Genomic DNA, 20,000 nt, shown 5'->3' on the forward strand with positions numbered 1-20,000 from the left:
CAAGTGAGCTAACTTGCCTTCCTCTGTTAGTTAAGCGGAACTATTTTCTTTTTTTAAAAGCCTCACGTCGAAGTGTGCACTGTCCAATCAAAGTCAAAATCTGAGACAGATCCCATGATGCTTTGGGGGATGTAAACATTAAATATAGGCTAATGTTGCAATGGATTAGTCAACATTTTGGCAAATTATAAGATATTAGTAGTTCTTGTGTGCAATGCACTCATGGATGTACAGACAACTATCACTGGATTACTTTGAAGAGAACTTAAAACGTTATCATTTTCAGGCAAGTTTTGGAGTCACAAGGAGCGTCTTTTTTTTTTTAATGATTTGTACGCCGATTTATAGACGTTTGTTTGCGATGGGCATCAGAGATAATGGCATAATCTGAAAGTGTAAGTCACGGTTGAATCTACAAATATGTGTATCATTTCTGTGTGGTCACATTTGACTGAGTTATGACTCAAAGATGGAGTGCCATTTGAGCTGCGTGTCGGCCTATGCTGCTGCAAGTCAAGTCATTTTTATTTAAATAGCCCAATATCACAAATCACAAACTTGCCTTGGGGGCTTTACAATCTGTACAACATATGTGTTGATGAGCAGGTCAAATCAGCAGGTCAAACTATGATAACCAACTTCCAGTTGTTTTGCACTGGCTTACAACTCTCCCTTTAAGCTTACACGCTATCTTTGCCTCACATCTATCTCGCCATCCCTCTCACAGTTTGAAAACCTACTCCATCGTCACAATTATTAAGACTTCTTAAACCTGATGCTCCATTTAACAGAACAAGGCTCTGACGTGGGTTGTTCCTCTTTTCATTCTGCGTCTTTAAACAAATCCGTCAGATCTCTTAATACTAGATTAAGAGGACAGTGTTCTCTATCTGGTTGGAAGAACAGGGTCAGTGGGCTTAGGGCGCGACACGTACACTGTTTTTTTTTCTCCCCATGTCTGAATTAGAAAGAATAGGAACACCCACATTTAGGATTCCCCCTTTTCCAGTTGTCAGAACAAGAGCTTTCAAAGTTAAAGGCAAAGAAGAGAGCAGACTGCCGGTGAGGAGGAAGCTAGGCAGCTGGAAAGGATGCAGACAAAGAATCAAGCAGAGCAAACAGGCAGGGAGGTTGAGAGGCTGAATCCTCAGCAAGGCAGCACGAGAGGCAAATAAAGCCAGTATAAGAGGTTTGACGGGGTCCGCTTTGTTTGTCATTCATACTATCCTGCTCATCCCTGCCTTGTGTAATAAACCCAGACATGCGGCTTCATTCATTCATCCTATCTGGCCCCAGTGTGTGTTGTAATTGTGCAGCCTGTTGACATGGTTCATAATGGTTCTTAAAGAGCCTGGCTTCTCTCAACCTGGCAGCTCTCAATTGGACAGCTACCAGTAATACTGACATACACAAACATACAGCGCTGCGTAAGTTCGCGCTCGCTTCTGCCTGAACCAATAAGAGGGCTCGGGGAGACTGGCCTAATGCGTGTGTGAGAGTGGGAAACAGAGAGGGAAACTGAGCGCTCGTAGTGTGTGTTCTGACTCTATTGATATATTTCAGCAGAGTGTGGGAGATGACCTAGTGCGTGTGTGTGTGCCAGAGAGCAGTTGGAGTGTAGGCTGATGATTAGCCAGGCTGAGCGAGGCAGGGCTCCAGTGTAGTATGACCTAGCTGAGGGGCGTCTGTCTGGGCCACGCAGCACGTGGACATGGAGACTCACTGGGGGTGGGGTCTGGGGCTCTGCTGCTGGGGGAGGAGGGGGGCTGAGTCCCCTGTCCACCCCTATGCCTGCACCCAGCACACCCCCCTCCAACCTTCCCTCAAAACAAAAGCTCCAGATGGTAGGAAAGCCACCAACCTCCCTCATCCCTCACCCTTCGCTCCCCCCTCTCTCAACCTTTGTCTGGAGGCCTGTCCCTTTGTTTGCGGAAGAGAGACCCCAGAACGGATTAACTCTTTGCATTCCAGCCTCTTTTGTGTTAAACAGCCAAATCTAAGACCCCGACCCTGCCGCCAACCCAGCCCCACCCCCATCCTCCCCTCCTCAGCACCTCACTGAGGTTTTCTTCCCTCCTGTCTCTGCTTTTGTGGCTGTTTCCTGTAGGATGGCGTTGGTGTTGGGGGAGGAGGAGGGAGCCTGGTGGTGGGGGTCACTCATCCACATCTGTTGTTATGGGTGGAAGGATAAAGAAAAGGCTCAGCTAGGGCTGCAGGTGTTGATTGTGTCATTAGCTCCCTCTCTATTGGCTGCTGCTAGTTGTCTCCTCCTTATCCCAAAATCGATTGCTTTAACCAGTTTTCACTGGATGGCCGCTGAATTCTCAATACACCACCACCACACACACACACACACACACACACACACACACACACACACACACACACACACACACACACGCCTCTCACCTCAACACATAAAACACACACTCACACATGAAAACCTTAGCACAACAACAGTATGTCAAGGGATCCTCTGTGAGATTGCCTCTAGCTGAAATTCTTGTTTGTGAGGGGCAGAGAAAACGGTGAGAGTACAGCCGCCCTCTGCTCCGTAATGTCTGGACTGCTCTTATAAACACAGGTTTCAGACATCATTCTCCCTTTTTCCCCCCTATCCTCTACTATCCTCTCCTTGCTTAATTTATCCTTCTTTCTTCACATCATATTGTTCCATTCGTAAATTGGAGCAGCTGAGTTCGAAAGAACCTTCCACATCAGCCTCCTAGTTGCAGTTCCACATAGGAGATTAACCATCGCTGGCACTATGAGAAAAATGCTCCTGCAGATATCGGATACATTCTGAAAACGCAGATTGCTTACTGATTGCTTCCATGGATATCCTGAAATAAATAGTATCAAAAAAGTATCAATCTTAACAAAACTTTAGAAGAATTTTAGAACTTTAGAAAGAGGTTCACTTAAGAAGAATTGAGGTTTGGTCACACCCCAGTAATAACAGCAGAATTTTAGGACAAAATCAATTAATTTTAAATGCAGTTGTTGCATTCAGGGAATTTTCAAAGAGGCAAAGTAAGCCTGCACAGAGCTTTTGTACTGAGATGATATGTACATGAGATGAGATCATACCTTGTGGCGCATTAGACCTTCACAGAGTGTTTCCACCTTTCCCGCTCAGCTGCTATGGTCCTTACCTTGCTTTTCTCTTTCTTTCTCAACTGTGCGCCTTCAGGTAGTCTTTGGTCTTCTTCTTTTTTCTTCTGCGCCCAGGTCATTGTTATGTTGCAGTTGTTGCTTTGGTCTTGCCTTAGTATATGTCCGATCATCTTCCATCCATGCTTCCATCCATCACTCAGCGGCTTCATGTCGGCTTGTTCCAGTGACTCTTAAGTACTGACATGGTCTTGCCATTAAATTCGGAAGATTCTTCATAGAACACATCAACTACTTTGTTGTCTTCCTTGTTCATTTTCCATGTCTCACTCCCATATAGTAAGACTGGCACCACCAGTGTTCTGTACAGCCCTATCGTTGTTCTTCTTGAGATGTTGTGAAGCTCCAGGTCTTCTTTAGTCTGAGGAATGCACCTCTGACTTTTGAGAGTCTGTTCTTCAGGGCCTTCATTCTACCATTCCACTTTACAAACTGTGACTTTACAAACTCACCTACGTCTTCAATGTCTTGTCCATCGATCTTAATTCTCTCCCGGTTCCTTGCAATAATCCTCATCACTGTGTCTTTTCTATGTTGATCTTGAGTCCCACATTTCTGGCTTCTTCATCCAGTCTTGTTGTTTTGTCTTGAATCTGCTGTTTGGTTGGGGAGCGTAGCGCTATATCATCCACAAAGTCCAGGTTGCCAAGTTTTGATGTGAGCTTTCACCTAATATCAAATAATAATAATATTAATCCATAACAATCTGGAACACAAATCCTGACGTATTGTATCCTTGTTTGATGGCAGTTTTCATGTCAACCGAGCCACCTTCCTGTGTGATTGGGCACTTTGTCTTTGGCTGTCCAGAAGGTCTTTAAAGTCTCCACCGTGTACCTCAATGCAGGAATATCCTCCACCTGTATGTGTGACTATCTAACAACACACATATAACTTCATTTTATTGTTGGTTCCTCTGAAGCCATCAGTCAGTATTCATTAGCCACGGTCTAAAGGGAGTGTTCCTGATTTACATGGCACAGGGATGTTGTTGTTGTGCCCTCCTGCTTGTTGAATCCATTGCTGCTACCAGGAGACTAGCTGGTACTTGAGTCAAGGTAATAAAGACAACTGGAAGGGTTGTGTTTCCTCACTTCCGCTCATTGATTGCAACACTTTGCCCCATTAAGAAGAGTCTGTTCTGATAAGAGGAGGAAACGGCATGGTTGGCTCTCTGTAACTTAGTTTTTGTGACTCTCTAGTTCTTTGCTCTGTCTCCACCTTATCTCCATCTGTCTCCATCACTGCCTTAATTTCTATGTATATTTCCGTCTCTCCTGACTCACTGACTGAAAACGCACACACAGGATTATCGTGTAGACCTGCCCCCCAACAGCCTGTGTTCTATCTTTCTGTGTCTTTGTTTACACTCCTTTATAATGGAAAGGCACATTGTAACCACTGGCTTTGTCAGACCACAGTTAATTGCAAATAATTATGGTGATGACATTTCATTTTAGTAATTGTGTTCTTCTGGACGGCTGGTCGCTAATCCGTTCCTCCTCTGTTCTGGATACAAAGTAAGTGTGTGTGTGTGTGTGTGTGTGTGTGTGTGTGTGTGTGTGTGTGTGTGTGTGTGTGTGTGTGTGTGTGTGTGTGTGTGTGTGTGTGTGTGTGTGTGTGTGTGTGTGTGTGTGTGTGTGTGTGTGTGTGTGTGTGTGTGTGTGTGTGTGTGTGTGTGTGATTCTCCTTTAAATGAATAAAAAAAGATTTTGCATGACCCCAAGCTGCAATCTCAAACTCTTCAAAGTAAGGGCGGGTTAAGTTTTCTTCTATCCAGAGTTGTGTGGCTTAAATACCATCAGTTACTACCCATAATACCATAAAGAGCTTCCCATGATGAGATGATTAGATTGAAATGATTAGATAATTGGATAGAAAATGTACTATTACAAGGGTGTGCAGAGTACAAGATTTCTTGCAGATTGCTGGTGCTAATTAACTGCAAATGTTGACTTCCCATATAATTTCTAAAGATTAGTGTCTCTGAAAAGGAAGCGACAACAACTATGACATGGGCTTTTTCCTCAAGATATGGGTGGGATTGTCAAATCAGAGGTAACAATGGTCCTATCCAGACTTTGTCTGTATTTAGTCCCAGTGATATCTGAGATGGTACAGTTGATGGGAATGGATTTTTTCCCCTGATTGCACCCTGAAAAGCTGCCTTTCTTTAGCACAATATTAGAGTAATTCAACTCGCTAATCTCACACCTTTTCATACTTAATGGCTCCGTTGTAACTACACAGAGGAATGTATCCTGTGTCAACCACCTAAAATAATATCAGAATAATGAAAGTGTTGGTTTCAACGTTTAGTCTCGTCCACTGGCGGTCCTTCTTCAAATTATGCAGAGACACAGAGAGAATAAGATTTCCCTGCGTGGCTCAGACAGAAGCAGGTCAGCTGTTCAAATCGCAGTATATTTCAGACTTCACAGGCCATGAGATGTTAGATTACCTTTCCCCTACACCCCCCTGGACCTGTACCTGGATGTGTCTTTTCAGGTAACAAACTATAACCTGTCTTCCATTTCATTTCCCTGAGAGCTGATTGGATTTGCGATGGTTGAGCCTTTGCACCGCTGCTCGCGGCTGACGGAGCAGCAATCTCTTTTGACACCAACTGATAGATATGATAATGTACACTGGCTTTATTGTCAAGTGACAGAAGGGCAGCAGGACACACGCACCATATGTGTTCATCGTCTTTGCACAGTCCTTCTCTGTTCCTTCAGCGCCCTCCTCGTCTAGAGGGGATCCCAGTGCTCGCCCAACGCCTCAGTGCCCCGAGTCGTTTAATCTTTAAATACTTGATTACATTTCTATTATAGTTCATATGCTTTGAGAGGTTGGTATCATGTGCCCGAAGGGTTGGAATGTATCGTTCTTTTTATTTTTTACACCTATCGTTGCACACTTGTTTCCCTGATGTCCTTAAAATAAAAAAAATAAAAAGAACATATGGGAAAGTGTAGATCAGTGATCATCAACAATGTTTTATAATAACTGTATTTAGGAGATAATAGTACCAAACCCTGAAAATCAAACATCTTGTTTTATGAAAAATGAATGAAACGTTTGACAGGGTGCTAGTGAACGATTCTCTGACAGATATGGGCAATCAGCTAATATTTCATTTAATTTTCATATTGTCATATCAGTTGTCACAGCTGTCCCTAACATCAGCACAAATAATGCATGTAATAGTTTATTTGCACTTTTAAATGACAGCAAGAATGAGTTCAGCTGTTCTTTTTTTTTATCCATACGCTGTCCATGAAACACTATCTTGAAGAAGGAGAAGTCCTTAATGTGGACCGGCTTAGCAGGTACTTAATTTCACTGCAGTAATTAAGGGCCCATTTGGAGTGGGACCTGGTGGCCTCTGCTGCCCTGGAGGAGTGGGATTGGTCTAATTAACTAATATGAGTACGGCTGATTGGGCAGTAAGTAACATAATCACAGCTGATTGGTCAATAACTTGCAGGTCGCCAGAGCAGATTGAGAGGAACATTTGGTGACCCGTCTGCTGCAGGCTTCAGGCTGGACTGTGGCAGCTAACATGTATCTGACTGTAGAGGGTTCATGTTTTTTACATGGCTTTTCAATAGGGATTGGTATCTAATCTCTGAGTCTATAACGTTGAGTATTGAAAATGGTAAAGTAGAGCTGAAATACATGAATAAGAAATTAGATAATTGACTGGGATTATTTATTTTTAGCAAAAATGCTAAAATACAAATGTGAATATATGCTGGTTTTGTTTGTTCGTTATGATAGTAAACTAAATATTGTTGGGTTTGTGAAAGTTGGTTGAACAAAACAAGTATGCAAACAAGTTTAATTGTGACATTTTATACCAAATAATCAAGAAAATAAGATAACAGACAATGATTGCGCGTTGTATCTCTATTGTCAATTTGATTATCATGACTTTGCCAATTACATAGGATTTTATTTGGTAAAAAAGCATGGCTCTTACTTTCAAGACATTTATCGAATTGGTACATCAAACTTGTGCTCTACTCTCAACAGGCCGTCTCCCAAACTGTCATTTCTGCAAAGTTCTTGTATGTCTGCTTATGTCAAGGCACTGTTTAACGCTGCTGTCGCAGTTGGACGCAATGGTTTAATAAATAAAAACTAACAAATAATACTGACACGAGTCTCCCAGTGTGCTACGATACACTTTACCTACGTCAGCACCCAAACACTGCTGGTTCAGAGAGTTTGGCTTGCTTTGTTAAAGGAACTGAAACATCTCTTTATATTACTCAAAAAAGTATAATTTCAATATAATGTACCTGTATCCTATTCATGCCAGTATTTAAACATTGTGAATGATTCCCAGCTCTACTTTATAATTGTCTAAGCAGATTTGTTGTACCCCCATCAGTCCACTTTAACCACTTTCACTCACAACATTGTTAACAAACTTCCCTTCATTTGCAACCACATCCACCTCAGAAACACTCAAACCAGGAACATAATGTATCTTTGGATCACACAGTGAAGTGTCTTAACTGCTGTCGCTCTCTTGTCCTGTGTGCACAGTGTATTCTGGGATCTGTACTGCGCTGCCCCGGACCGGAGGGAGACATGTGAACATTCCAGCGAGGCCAAGGCTTTCCATGACTATGTGAGTGAACTTAAACAACCCTCCAGTTGTGTATGAGGGGCACAAATATGCACACATCCACCACTTGGACACACTCACACATGCTTGTGAGCACACACAAGCACACGCAGAGTGTGTATCAGAGAGAGGAAACTATTTTGTCTGTGATAATGCTGCTGGTTCTTGTTTTGACATGTCTGGTCTGCATGCTGCAGCCTCTGTTGTGGATGGGACGGTCTCTGGGCCAGACGTCTGAAGTAGCATGCTTTTAAAAATGCAGCAACGATGAACACCACTTCTATATTTTATTGGAAAGCCCTTAGACTGCCATCTTTGAATTTTTAAAAGTCTAATCGTCTACATGCCATTCTGCCACATTTCACGTGATCAGCCTTGGTTGGATATCTGTTCTCAAGTGCTATAGCTCAGCTGCTGGCCGCACTTCGTCGAACGCTGACCCCTGACCCCTCAGGTCTCAGCGAAACTGTCAGCCTGAGGTAAAAGGTCACAGCGCTGCCTGGCTATTTATTGGTCCACTCAAGGCTTTAGTAAAGGTCAAAGCACATAAAGCAGCCGGCTGATCACACAAGCACATTAACACACACAGTCACAAACAATACATATACACATAGGACACATCTAGAGCTGGACAGGCTTTGCTAGTTGTGGCTGCTGGGGCTGGACGGGCAATGAAGGGTCAGAGTCCACGGCCCTCTTGACCCTCTCATCCTCTGAAGAGTTGGTGCAGTCGATTAGTAACCTATCGAACACACACAAGAGCTGGTTGGTCAATTGAAAGTCTTTGTTAGTCCAGTTAGCATTACTGCAAATGACCATTTTGATGTGATTGTGGCCCTCATAGACTCAACCCTCTAACTTCAGTTCAACTTCAACGTCAGTTTGGGTTTCAAAATGGATTTCTGTGTCTTCCTTTTTGGCTTTGTCCACACTATATGTTTCCTGGGACGTATTTAAATATAGATTACACGGGTGTTTAGGATGTTGACTGGACAGACTGCTTCAGCCACTAGATTATCGTTCCAACTGGGCAGCAGCAAAATCTGAAATGGATTAAGAGGTGCTATTCTTGCCGTACGCATTTCATTCAGGCTGTTTTAGCTTACAGCCAGTCACCCATTCAGTTCTACTTTCTTATGAGGTTTGACAGCAAAAGTGTGAGCATTTGTCAGCTGAACAGATTACTAGGGCTGCAGCTATCGATTATTTTAGTAATCGAGTATTCTACCGATTATTCCATCGATTAATCGAGTAATCGGATAAGAAATACTTAGTAAGAAATACTTAGTAAACAGCAATAGTAAATATTTACAAAAGACAGGAAAAGACTTTTTGAAAAAGCAACATTTTTTATTGCCAAATTCCAAGTACATTTTTGGTGGCCCAAATGTTAATATTTTTCACCCTCTTCCCCTTCTTGCCTCTGGCTCTTTGCACTGGATATGCAAAAGAGCTGTTCACTAACCAGAGGGTAAATGTGACGGTACAAAGCTTACAGCAGGGCTATTTAACTACACTGTTCTGGGGGACACATTTTAAGAAGGCTGATATTGAGTGAGGAGATAGAATAAAGAATGCAGACATCACCGGCATAATGACGTCATTCACGTGCATATTAAGTGGCCGTGCTGGGGGGAGGAGCCGGTTTGTCTCCGGCAGCAGCTAAGTTTCCAAAGATTAGTAGCAAACTAATAAACAGACTACAAACCTACAGCTCTCATTTTAGCTTGTTGGTGATACATCGCTATTTGCAGAGTAGCACGCTGTAGGCTAGTTGTGTAAAACAGCGCGGTGGACGAGAGCAGCAGACGTTAGTTATCTACCTTGTGTCGGGTTCGACCCGTGGAATGGATGAGTAGACTGGATGTTTTCTACAAAGATGATGTAGTAGCATGTTTGCAGCTTAAAATGATCCCAAACTTTCTGTCGTTTTCTCTCGCCTGTCTCTTCTCTTAGACCCTCGCTGTTTTCGTCTTCGTTCATTTGTAATCTGGGCCGTCAGTTTCGTGCATAGACAGTATATAAACGGTCTTGTGTCCACAGAAGCGTCAACCTGTTGTGTGCGCTAGTAATTATCCTCCGTGCGGAAACACATGAGCCGTACAACCTTAATTACATTGATTTAACGAAGCTTCGAGGCAAAGAATTTTGCTTGGAGGATTTTTTGTAATCGAATTATTCGAGTTATTCGAGGAATCGTTTCAGCCCTACAGATTACATTTGTTGTGCATGTAATACGCATGTGTGTGTTTGTGGGCACGAGTTAATGTGCGTGTCTCCGCTCCAGTCTGTCTGTGTGTGTGCATGTGTTGGACCACCATAAGATTAATTACATGGTTAATTAAACCTAGTAGTTAATTAAATCTGACAACTGTGTCTAATTAATCTAAATGCAATATAATTTCCTACACCTTTCTCCAGAGGTGGGCCAGCTGGATACCTGCATGTCAGCTCTTTAACGGCTCCGGTTTGACAGGCCTGCTGAATATATGACTGAACATCAAGCTTCAAGTTCTGCCGCCGTGAAAAAGAGACATTTTAAAAGTGTTTCTCTCTCTTGGCTATGTAAATCAGTCGGGATCATTAACACTGCTGTATATGTGAACATAGAGTGAATAAAGAAAATGTAGACTGTAGTATAGGACTTGATCCAGTGGAGTAAAGGAAGCCATGAGGTTCAATAGACAAACGCATAACTTAAGATGTGAACGAAGGATTCCGATGGCTGTTTGACCTTTGACCCGGCTCAAGATCAGGAGGTCAGAGTGTGTGAGCTGTCTGTCTGAGAGGGCTGATCTGTTGGTGATGCATTAGATTTAAAAGAATTAGTTGTTAGCCTTTAAACTCCTTAAGTTATAATATTCTAAAACATTCTAGGTGTTGTGTGCATCTTTTTGTACACATTACAACAACATTCAGATTCATGTGTTTGCTCTCTTTGAAATGCACTAGAATTTAAAATAAAGCTCTGCATCTCTGAGTAGTTTGGCTGCACAGCATGAGTTGCTAATGACTGACCCAGTGGGGTGCTGCATTTTAGTGATGCTATTTTATAATAAAGGAATACTATACTTGTATTTTATTTGGTTTAGTGTTGATTGTAAATGCTGGAACTTTTTAAGATTCACCCCTAGGTGACAGTCAACTAAAGTGTGTGTGCATGGTCAGAGGGCGTACGAGTAGTAAAATGTAAGAGTAGGTGTGTGTGTGAGCAGCCGTGCTTTTGTGACTATTACTGTGTGTGTGTGTGTGTGTGTGTGTGTGTGTGTGTGTGTGTGTGTGTGTATCTTTGTGTGACAGAGAGAGGGAAAGAGTGTCAGGGTCGAAGCGTGTGAATCCCCAGGGTGATGAGGGGTCTGTCTGTCTCTGATTAACTCTGGCTCCTTGGTCCCCGCAGACCGACGGCCTGATCAAGTCTCTATCACGCCCCTTGCTGATAACGGCTCCCTCATTCCCCCCGGATCACAGAGTGAAAAACAACACTGCTCCCAGGAGTCGCACGCGCTCCGCTCTGTGTGTCGTTCAGCAGGAGTTGTGAAAGAGGAATGTGTGTGAGATAAAGCAGGATAGGTGTGTTTTTATTTATGTTTTATTTCATTTAAATAATTTCTTCGTTAGCTACGCTGTCTGTTTGTTGTGGATAACAATGACAAAATATCAGCACTGTGCTATAAAACTGATATTTAGAAATGCAGTTTATTTCCTGGAACTAATATGGTTGCTAGGCAACATTGAGCCAGTGTACAGTCTTAGTTACAGATTTGGTTTGGCTCAGCTCAGTTTGGCTCAATTTGGCCCCGATTGAAGGCACCTCTTACTCAGCCCTGTCCTACTGGCCCTCGCTGTGAGCGATGATGTAGACTTTGTGGATTCTCCAGTTTTGGAAAGATAATGGAATATAATGTGCTAATCCTCAGATCTGGGGACTGGTTGACAGCTAATCCAGGGGAATGTTGTGGGGTTGGAGCCCTGGCCACACTCCCAGAACTAGAGGCCTATGACTGGATCTGCTGGATCGCTGGTTGGCTTCACCCCTGGATGGCGAATCTGCTATCATAGCCACTCAAACTCACATGTAAATACTCACACATGAAGGCACTCTTGTGTGCGTATCACACACCCACACTCACATGCACACACTCAAAGTCAGCGAGACGATACCGTATCTAAAGAGCTGGAACAGCCTGAAGTCTTGTATCTCAGTAAAGTCATTTGATTGGTCTCTCTTGTCGTCTTAATTGTTGGAGTTGTGTTTCCGTCCTTCCTCTTCACATGGCCATTTAATCATGTTTATTTCCTAAAAGAGCTCTTATAGTCCTCTTTTCTGCTGGAATTTGAATGTTCCTCAAAAGAGCACTTTGTTGAGGAAACGTGTTTGATTATAAGAACATGGCACGTCTTTTGTAACTCAATATGAATGATTAAAGGACGGGAGCTTTGTGATGAAGAAAGCATACATATTGACGAGCGAGGAGGCTTGTTCACACACGCACGCACGCACACGCACACGCACACACACACACACACACACACACATTCTTGCTCACATTAAAGCAGGCAGAAGAATGAGTCTCTGTTTTTACCGTCTCTGACACAACCATGCATGCACACACATGCAATCACAGACAAACAGTCTTTCAGTAAGTGATACACTCGGCCTTGTTGTTTCAGACATTTTGCTTTGCCCCAGCCAGAGGTCGCAACCCTGAACATCTGCGATTCATGCCATTCTGGGTTCACTGCCTGCGGAGTGTCACAGATTTAGTGTCACAAGTGCGTCATTCACATCGCAGTGCTTCAGTGACTCCACTCAGCTCTCCGCTTGTTGACGAGAACTGTCGTGATGGTTGAGATGGAAGAGTCAAATGAGGGCATCTATACATCTTCCTTTAAGCATCAAAAATAGATTGAGATAGGAAAAACTAGTTTTAATACATTTGTGAATGTTGATCAGAAATGATTAGTTGAAAATGAATGATAATCATTTCATCATTTTAGTCGTCAATCAGGCAAAAAAAATGACAAACATTTACTGGTTCCCGCTTCTCAAATGTGAGGATTTGTCTCCGTTTCATATCACTGTAAATTGAAAATACTATTCTTTGGACAAAATGAGCAATCTGAACATGTCATGTTGGGCAAAAATGTGTTTGGGATTTTGTATTATTTTCTTATATTTGTAGACTAAACAATTAATCAATTTAAGGCTGCAACCAACAGTTATTTTAGCTGTTTTCTCGCAGGTTTCTCTATAGAGCTCCCCCTACAGCTTCGGAATAGATATTTGGCAGCTCCTATGTTTACTTGTGTCTGACTCCTCGCTCGGTCAGTCTGCCGTTTCCTCTTTCTCTGTTCCTCCGACAATGCTTTCCTAGCTTTCTGCTTCTTTTTTGCCGGCTCAGCCATGACGATAGTGTGAAAAACTCCATCGCTACCTTGTTCTTATAGCTAGCCGGTTCCTGAATGGGTGTATGTGTGCAGTGCCGTGAAGCAATTCGTTACATCGCGAAACCTGATATCACGCGATACTTCCTGACGCCGGCCAAAAGTTGCAAGGGTAGTTTTTCCGCTCACAAGACGACCACCATTCAACACGAAAAAAGTCATATAACCTTTCCAATGACGCCGAAGCTGTTCAGTTAAAGTAAATTAAGCTAAAAAAACTGCATAGTTCCCCTTTAATCATTTTGTCCACAAAATGTCAGAAAAAAGTTAAACATGCCCATCACGATTTCCCAGACACCGCAGTGACGTCTAGAATTTTCTTGTTTTGTCATTCAGTTTACTATCATATAAGACAACAGAAGAAGTGAATCCCCACATTGTGTTTTGTTGATATCAAATGATAAAACAATTATCGAAATTCTCGCTGGATAATTTTCTGTCAATCAACTAATCAATTAAAAAACTGATACTTTCAGCTCTAAATCAATTAATAGAAAAGAAAAAACGATGGAAATAAGTGTGAGTTAAATTCCTAAGTCTGTGCAGTGTGCAGACAGTAGATACTGTAGATAGAGGTGCACTGTTGGCTGTTGCCTGGGGATTCTTTGAGAGGGTTAAACATTTGTTAGGCTCGACCACAGTAACAGGTGGCACGAGGGGAGGAGCAGCACTCTGTAAACAACCGTTGATGGCCAAGCCTTTGTCTGGACTCTGTGTGTCATTTTGTGTGTGTTTTCCATCTCCACAACTCCCCGTGTTGCCGTACCAGGTGCTCACTCGCCACACGTCTGCTGAAGCCCTTCCTTTCCTTTCATAGCTGTCTTTGTCTCTGTCCTTTTTTTTTAAAACCGAAAGACAGAATTTACTCATCCTGCACCGTTTTCCTGCTTCAATTCCTCTCAGGTCTTTTTCAACGCCCAAATCCCCCCCATCGTTCTTTCTTTCCTTCCCTTTCTGTTCCACGCTCTCTTTCTTATCCTCCCCCTCTCTCCTTTTGCCTCCATCCCTCTACCTCTCCTCCTGCCGCCCTCCCCCTCTCTCAGAGGAGATTGATTGGGTAATCTGGCTGGGTGCCAGTAGTGCCCGCTTTCTTGCTCGGGGGAAGGAGAGAAGCGGGGGCGACATGACGACATGCAGGAATAATAATAACATCCATAATATAGGCAGAGTAGGTATGGATGGAGGGATGAAGAAAAGAAAGAGAGAGCAGAGGCATGGAGTCGGCTTTGGCACGGCGATGTCTTTTTTTTATACAGATTCTCCTGGCCATTTTCGGTTTAAGTATAGTCTACGCACAAACGGCATGCCACAACAGTGTGTCTCCATTTCTGTCCGTCTCTATCTGTCTTTCTATCTCCCCCCCCCTCACCTCGTCCATTCGCGCCTGTGTCGTCGTTTACTATCAAACAGTGCGTGGAGTGCAGGCTGCAGGCAGACGGGCGTTGAGCGAGAGGACGCCGTCTTTGTGTGCCGTTGTTTACCGTTGTTGCCGTCTAAATGAAAAAGGCCAGTTGGCTCCTCTGTCTGTGTATACCTTTCCATATCTGAGGGAAGCAACAAAGCCTGAAAGTGCTGCCCTCAAGCTGTGTGTGTGTTCGGCTGGAGGTCTGGAAGTGACAGAAGCAGAACATCAAATATTGTTTATGATTCCCTTCCATCGCAGGTTCATTCTGGGCAAGCTTAAAATGTGCTGTGGTTTAGCATTTGATCTTGAATCTGCAAGCATGAGCTCCTGGATCTGTTTGACAGAAGAGACAGACATGAAGACAGACAGATGGAGACAACAAACCATGGACAGAAAACAAGCGGCAGAGGGGAAAAGAGGAGGAGGAGAAACAGGAAGCAAGAGGAAGCTGGAGAAGAAGGGAGGGAGATGTATCAGTGTGCAGGAAGAAAGTGGTGTCTGAAGACACTGGGGACTCTTTTTGAAGTCTGCATTTCTCATAGTTTATCTGAGTTTTGGTACTAGCTATGCCGTGCATATTGCTAGCCAGAGAAGCGTAAATGCCATGAATCCGCATGAGTAAAGTTATTGTAGAAGCCAAACCCTGCAGCGTTTACTTTCCCTCCTTGAATGCAAATTTCCAACCCATTCCCATTTAATTTCTCTAACCCAGTTACCAATGAATGCCCTCTTAGTTGCAACATCATCATCCATAAAATTTAAACGCGTGCTTTAAATGAATACTACATTCTGGGAAATAGTAGAAACTCCTCAGGGCATTTGCTTATCTCTCCCAGGGAAACTATGGTGAATGCTGCCAATTCTGTTTCAGTTTAGTCATTTTTAGGAAATAGATAATGGTTCAATAATTAAAAAGAGCAACATTCATCACTTGACTGAAACCAGTTTACTGTAGAGAATTGAAGTGAGCAATTTGTCAGGGGGTTGGAAGTTAGAGGGCGACCTTCCATGCCGGAGGTGTTTCTGTCAGTGGCGTCTTGTCTGTGGTGTTTTCTCCTGCCAAGGCTGCATTTCTGCACGCACGCACACACACACACACACACACACACACACACACACACATACATACATACATACATACATACATATACATACATACATATACATACATACATACATACATACATACATCTATCTTTAAAGTTCATTGACACAGGTGACTCCCAAACCACATTCACTTACAGTATCCATTTATCTCTGGTGTAAAGAGACCCTGTTCTGCACAAAATGGCATAAATTACTGCAATTATGATGCTTTTGCTGTGTTTGCTTCTGCATACTTTGGCAACCTGCGCTGACTTTGTGTTTTTATAACTTTGTGTCCTAAGTCGGGAGAGTGCAGAACAACCTGATATAATGTTCCAACAACGTAAGATAACTTGTGAACATTTGACTGTTTTACGAATTAAATTTCAAAGTAGGTTCGTCTTCAAAGTGAATCCAGTCAACTTTTCCAGCTGCATAGCTCCCTGTTCTCTCTTCCCAGAGCAAAGCTTGGAGCAGCACTCCCTTACTGCCGTTCTTCATTAGGTCTAAAATCCTGCCGGTGGTTAAGAGGATTGTCAGGTGGTCCCAGGGAGTGAAACCTATCTTTAAACACACTCTCCTGTTGGTTAACTCGGGGAGTTGCGAAGCCATTTCCTTCTTTTTTACGCCAAGTCCTTAAATTAAATCTGCTCACACTGGTGCTGCTGTGGTGGACATAATATAAGAAAAGTTAGATTTTTAAGTCAAGCATGATTGCCTGTTGTAAAGGTCCAGGAGCGCACGTTAACTGTGAGCTGAGGAATTTTGTGTTTGGCAAACCATGCAAGGGAAGGAACTGAAGAACTGGGACGTTCTGTGAAAGTGTTTGAGGACACTTATAAGGCTGCAAGATTATGGATTAAACAGGACGTTTTGAGGTCAAGATTTTTACTCCTGATTCTTAGACAGAAAAAAAACACTGCATATACTGTATGTTTGCTTAGCAATCCACAAATATATGATATAGCCCATTATATAAAAAAATTCATTGTGAAATGAAATAGTCTTTTGTCAAGTGATTTTTCTGCTGAAGTATTGTGTCGAGGATAGGGACACATTAACCAGATATAGGTTTGTAAAGTTGTTTTTTTTTTAGATTTCTTTATTTAAAAGGGACAACGCACATTAATCAACATGAGTACAGAGTCCAACATGTAAATGTGCCAGATTTAGCTATACAGGCTAATTTTCAACTGCAGTCCCTAGCAGGTTGATGGCTTAAAACAATAGATACGCTACAACAATACAACAAATACACATAAAACAAGAAAGACAAAGGCATAGACAAGTAAAATGACACAACCACTATTCCAGATCGTGACAACTAGCAGGTTGATGGCATGAGAACAACATAACACAAGTATCATACACAGTAGACACAGGTAAAAGTGCATAGACACACATTAGCACGCATCAACAACACATAAGCACACACAGAGATACTACTATAGCGATAAAGACAAACACATTATTCTGTATTATGGCAGCATATTTGATTAGTCAATAAACAATGTTTTATGGATTTGGAGAAGGATTTGATAGATGTGATGTTCCTTAGTTCTGTGGGTATGGTATTCCATGTATGGGCTGCTCGAGAGGAAAAAGCTGACTGTCCAAAACTACTTTTTCTAGGTTTGGTTTTAGAAGTGCGGCAGTTAAAAACTGGACTTTGGTTGCAGAACAGTCAGAGAACAATTTTCATCAAAAACCTCAGTATGAAAATCCACCTTTGCAGTCTTTGCAGAGCTTCCTTTCACAGTATTTTGTGGTGAAACTTCCAGTGGTTGTATACATTTGAGGTGTTGCCTTGTACTGTTGGGCCGCCACCGCAACACACTGATTGTGTAGTTGGTGCTTTCGACTGTTGTGGTCAACCCGAAAATGACCGCTTTGTTGGTACTAACACAACATTTAGTTTGTTTCCTCATCGCCATCGCTAACAGTGGTTTGATGACTTGTTTTCTCAGTGACGAAACATTGGGTCATAGCTGTCATAAATTTTAAAGTGGGCATATTATGCTCATTTTCAGGTTCATAATTGTATTTAGAGGTTATATCAGAATAGGTTTACATGGTTTAATTTTCAAAAAAACACCATATTTTTGTTATACTGCACATTGCTGCAGCTCCTCTTTTCACCCTGTGTGTTGAGCTCTCTGTTTTAGCTACAGAGTGAGGCATCTCACTTCTGTTCCATCTTTGTTGGGAGTCGCACATGCGCAGTTAGCTAGGTAAGTACTGCTAGCTAGACGGTTGCAGAGTATGAGGGCGTGCCACGCTAGCAGCTAGGCGAGCATTATAACGTGTGTTACAAAGTGACGAGCGTTTGTCACGGAAGTAAAGGCTGGACTACAATAGAGCTGTTTGGAGCAGTTTGTGAACAGTGTTTTCTTTTGGAGATGGTAACTCCCTTTGGGGTTGCACACATGCACACAAAAGATATATAACACAATAAAGGAAAGGGAAAAAGTCAAAAAAGCATAATATGAGCACTTTAACAATAAGTTAGATGGCAGCTTTTACTTCCCCTCTGTCTCCCTACCCTCTGCTTGATTATTTTACATGTTGCATGCTCATCTTTACATGTTGCAGTAGCATTTGTCACATCAGGTTTTTTAAAATGCAAATTAAGTTGATTTCAATTGCTTTGAGAAATTGATAAATGTTTGATTTAAAAAGTAACTTCAGCTTCACTTCTTGCCTCAAGTCGGAACTGTTTTGCTGCTCGACACTCGAGTTTCATCCTTTTCAACACTATAACAATCCTTTTTTTCTAAAAGTCTGTCACTCCTTTTGTCTTTTCTTCACATCTTTGTCCACTCTTACAATCTCTATCCTTCTCACACACACTCATGCACACTTTGTACTGCCCTTTCTCCTTTGCCTCTGCCTCTCTTTGTGGCAGTGGGCCGGCTTGTAGCTGGCAAACGTCGCAGCCTGGCACACTGTGTCCCTGGCACAGCGTGTGTGTGTCTCTGCGTGTGTGTGTGTGTGTGTGTGTCTGCTGTCTGCTGCACAGCTCTGCCAGTCCACCAGTCTCAAGGACCAGCTGGGCACCCAAACTCACACAACCAAAATAAACCGGCCGCTCTATCAATGAGCCCATGGGTTGAGGCGTGTGTGCAGAAGTGTGTTTGCTTGTGCTTGTGCTTGTGCGCATATATCTTCGTGTGTGTGTGTTGGACACCCTGCTTATTAAGTCTCATTGAACTGAGTGGTGAAACAAACACAGTCCTTCCTCAGATGAATGCCGGAGATGTTCGCCCGTCTCAATTTTGCATTACGCTGAGGCCCTCCCTGCTAGGATTAAAGACTAAAACAATTACAAAGCCTTATTTGCAATTCAATTTCTCCTAAATGCAGACTTAATCCTCATTTTCCAAAGGCACCAATACTGAGAAGCAGAATAAATGTGTAAGAGAGATCCAGTTCAAGCCTCTGTCAGGGTTTCTGTTGCTAAAATAACACTTATAAGTTATGGGGGGGGCTAATGAACGTGCTTTGAGCAGGTTGAGTTATATTTAGAGAACAGTTTGTTTCCGCTTAAAGCCTGTCGTTGTAATGAGGGGATGAATGCACAGAATCAGCAGGGGAGTCGCTGATTTTCATACAGAGAGACGTCACATCCTTGCAAATATTAGCATTTTGTTTTATTTGCGTGTGTGTGTGTGTGTGTGTGTTTTTACATATTCACGTGTGTGCGTTAAGGTGTGCGAGTGTCCTGATGACGGGGGCCACAGTGAGCGTGCTTTACTGCTGCCCAGGGTATATTTACCGACACTGACTTTAATGCAGTGTAATGATTATTTTTATTCCAGGTACTTCGGCAGCCTGTTCACTCTGAGTGGAATGACTCCCCATTGGCCCACTGATTACCTATGTGGCTGCTGCCACACCTGGCTCCTTCAGCTCTCCTCTCTCTCCACAGTTGCACCCTCAGAACAATTTCTTACCACACCTTCATCTGTTTATCCCTTACTCGGTACACCTTCACCCATCATATAAATCCAACAGTGGGCTACACCTTTATTTTCTTTGGTCTGTTTCTCTGCTACACCATTATCATCTCCTCATCTCTTCCTTCCCTCCGTCATTACACCTTCACTCCTACTACCTATCTGAATTTAGCGCTATGATTTCAACCTGCCAACTGTATCTACATCTGCACCTTCGCAGGTTCTCTTTTCCCTGTGAAGTTGTTTCCAGAAGTGTGCATAAATGCTGGCCAATATACTTCTGTGCACAACAAAG

General features: G+C 42.8%; 1 protein-coding gene across 5 annotated transcripts in view; it reads left to right on the plus strand.

Moving 5' to 3' along the window:
- Window positions 1–20,000, plus strand: part of ssbp4 (single stranded DNA binding protein 4) — an 88,302-nt gene that overhangs the window by 15,965 nt on the left and 52,337 nt on the right. For 4 of the 5 annotated variants that reach the window (XM_078259175.1, XM_078259174.1, XM_078259176.1 and 1 more), the window contains exon 4: window positions 7,732–7,816. The exons of the other annotated variant lie outside the window; for it this stretch is intronic. In XM_078259175.1, coding sequence (XP_078115301.1) covers window positions 7,732–7,816 — 85 coding nt within the window. The remainder of the gene's footprint in view (window positions 1–7,731; window positions 7,817–20,000) is intronic. 5 annotated transcript variants of the gene reach the window in all.

The sequence above is a fragment of the Sander vitreus genome, chromosome 9, assembly GCF_031162955.1.
Source record: "Sander vitreus isolate 19-12246 chromosome 9, sanVit1, whole genome shotgun sequence".
Classification (NCBI taxonomy): Eukaryota; Metazoa; Chordata; class Actinopteri; order Perciformes; family Percidae; genus Sander; species Sander vitreus.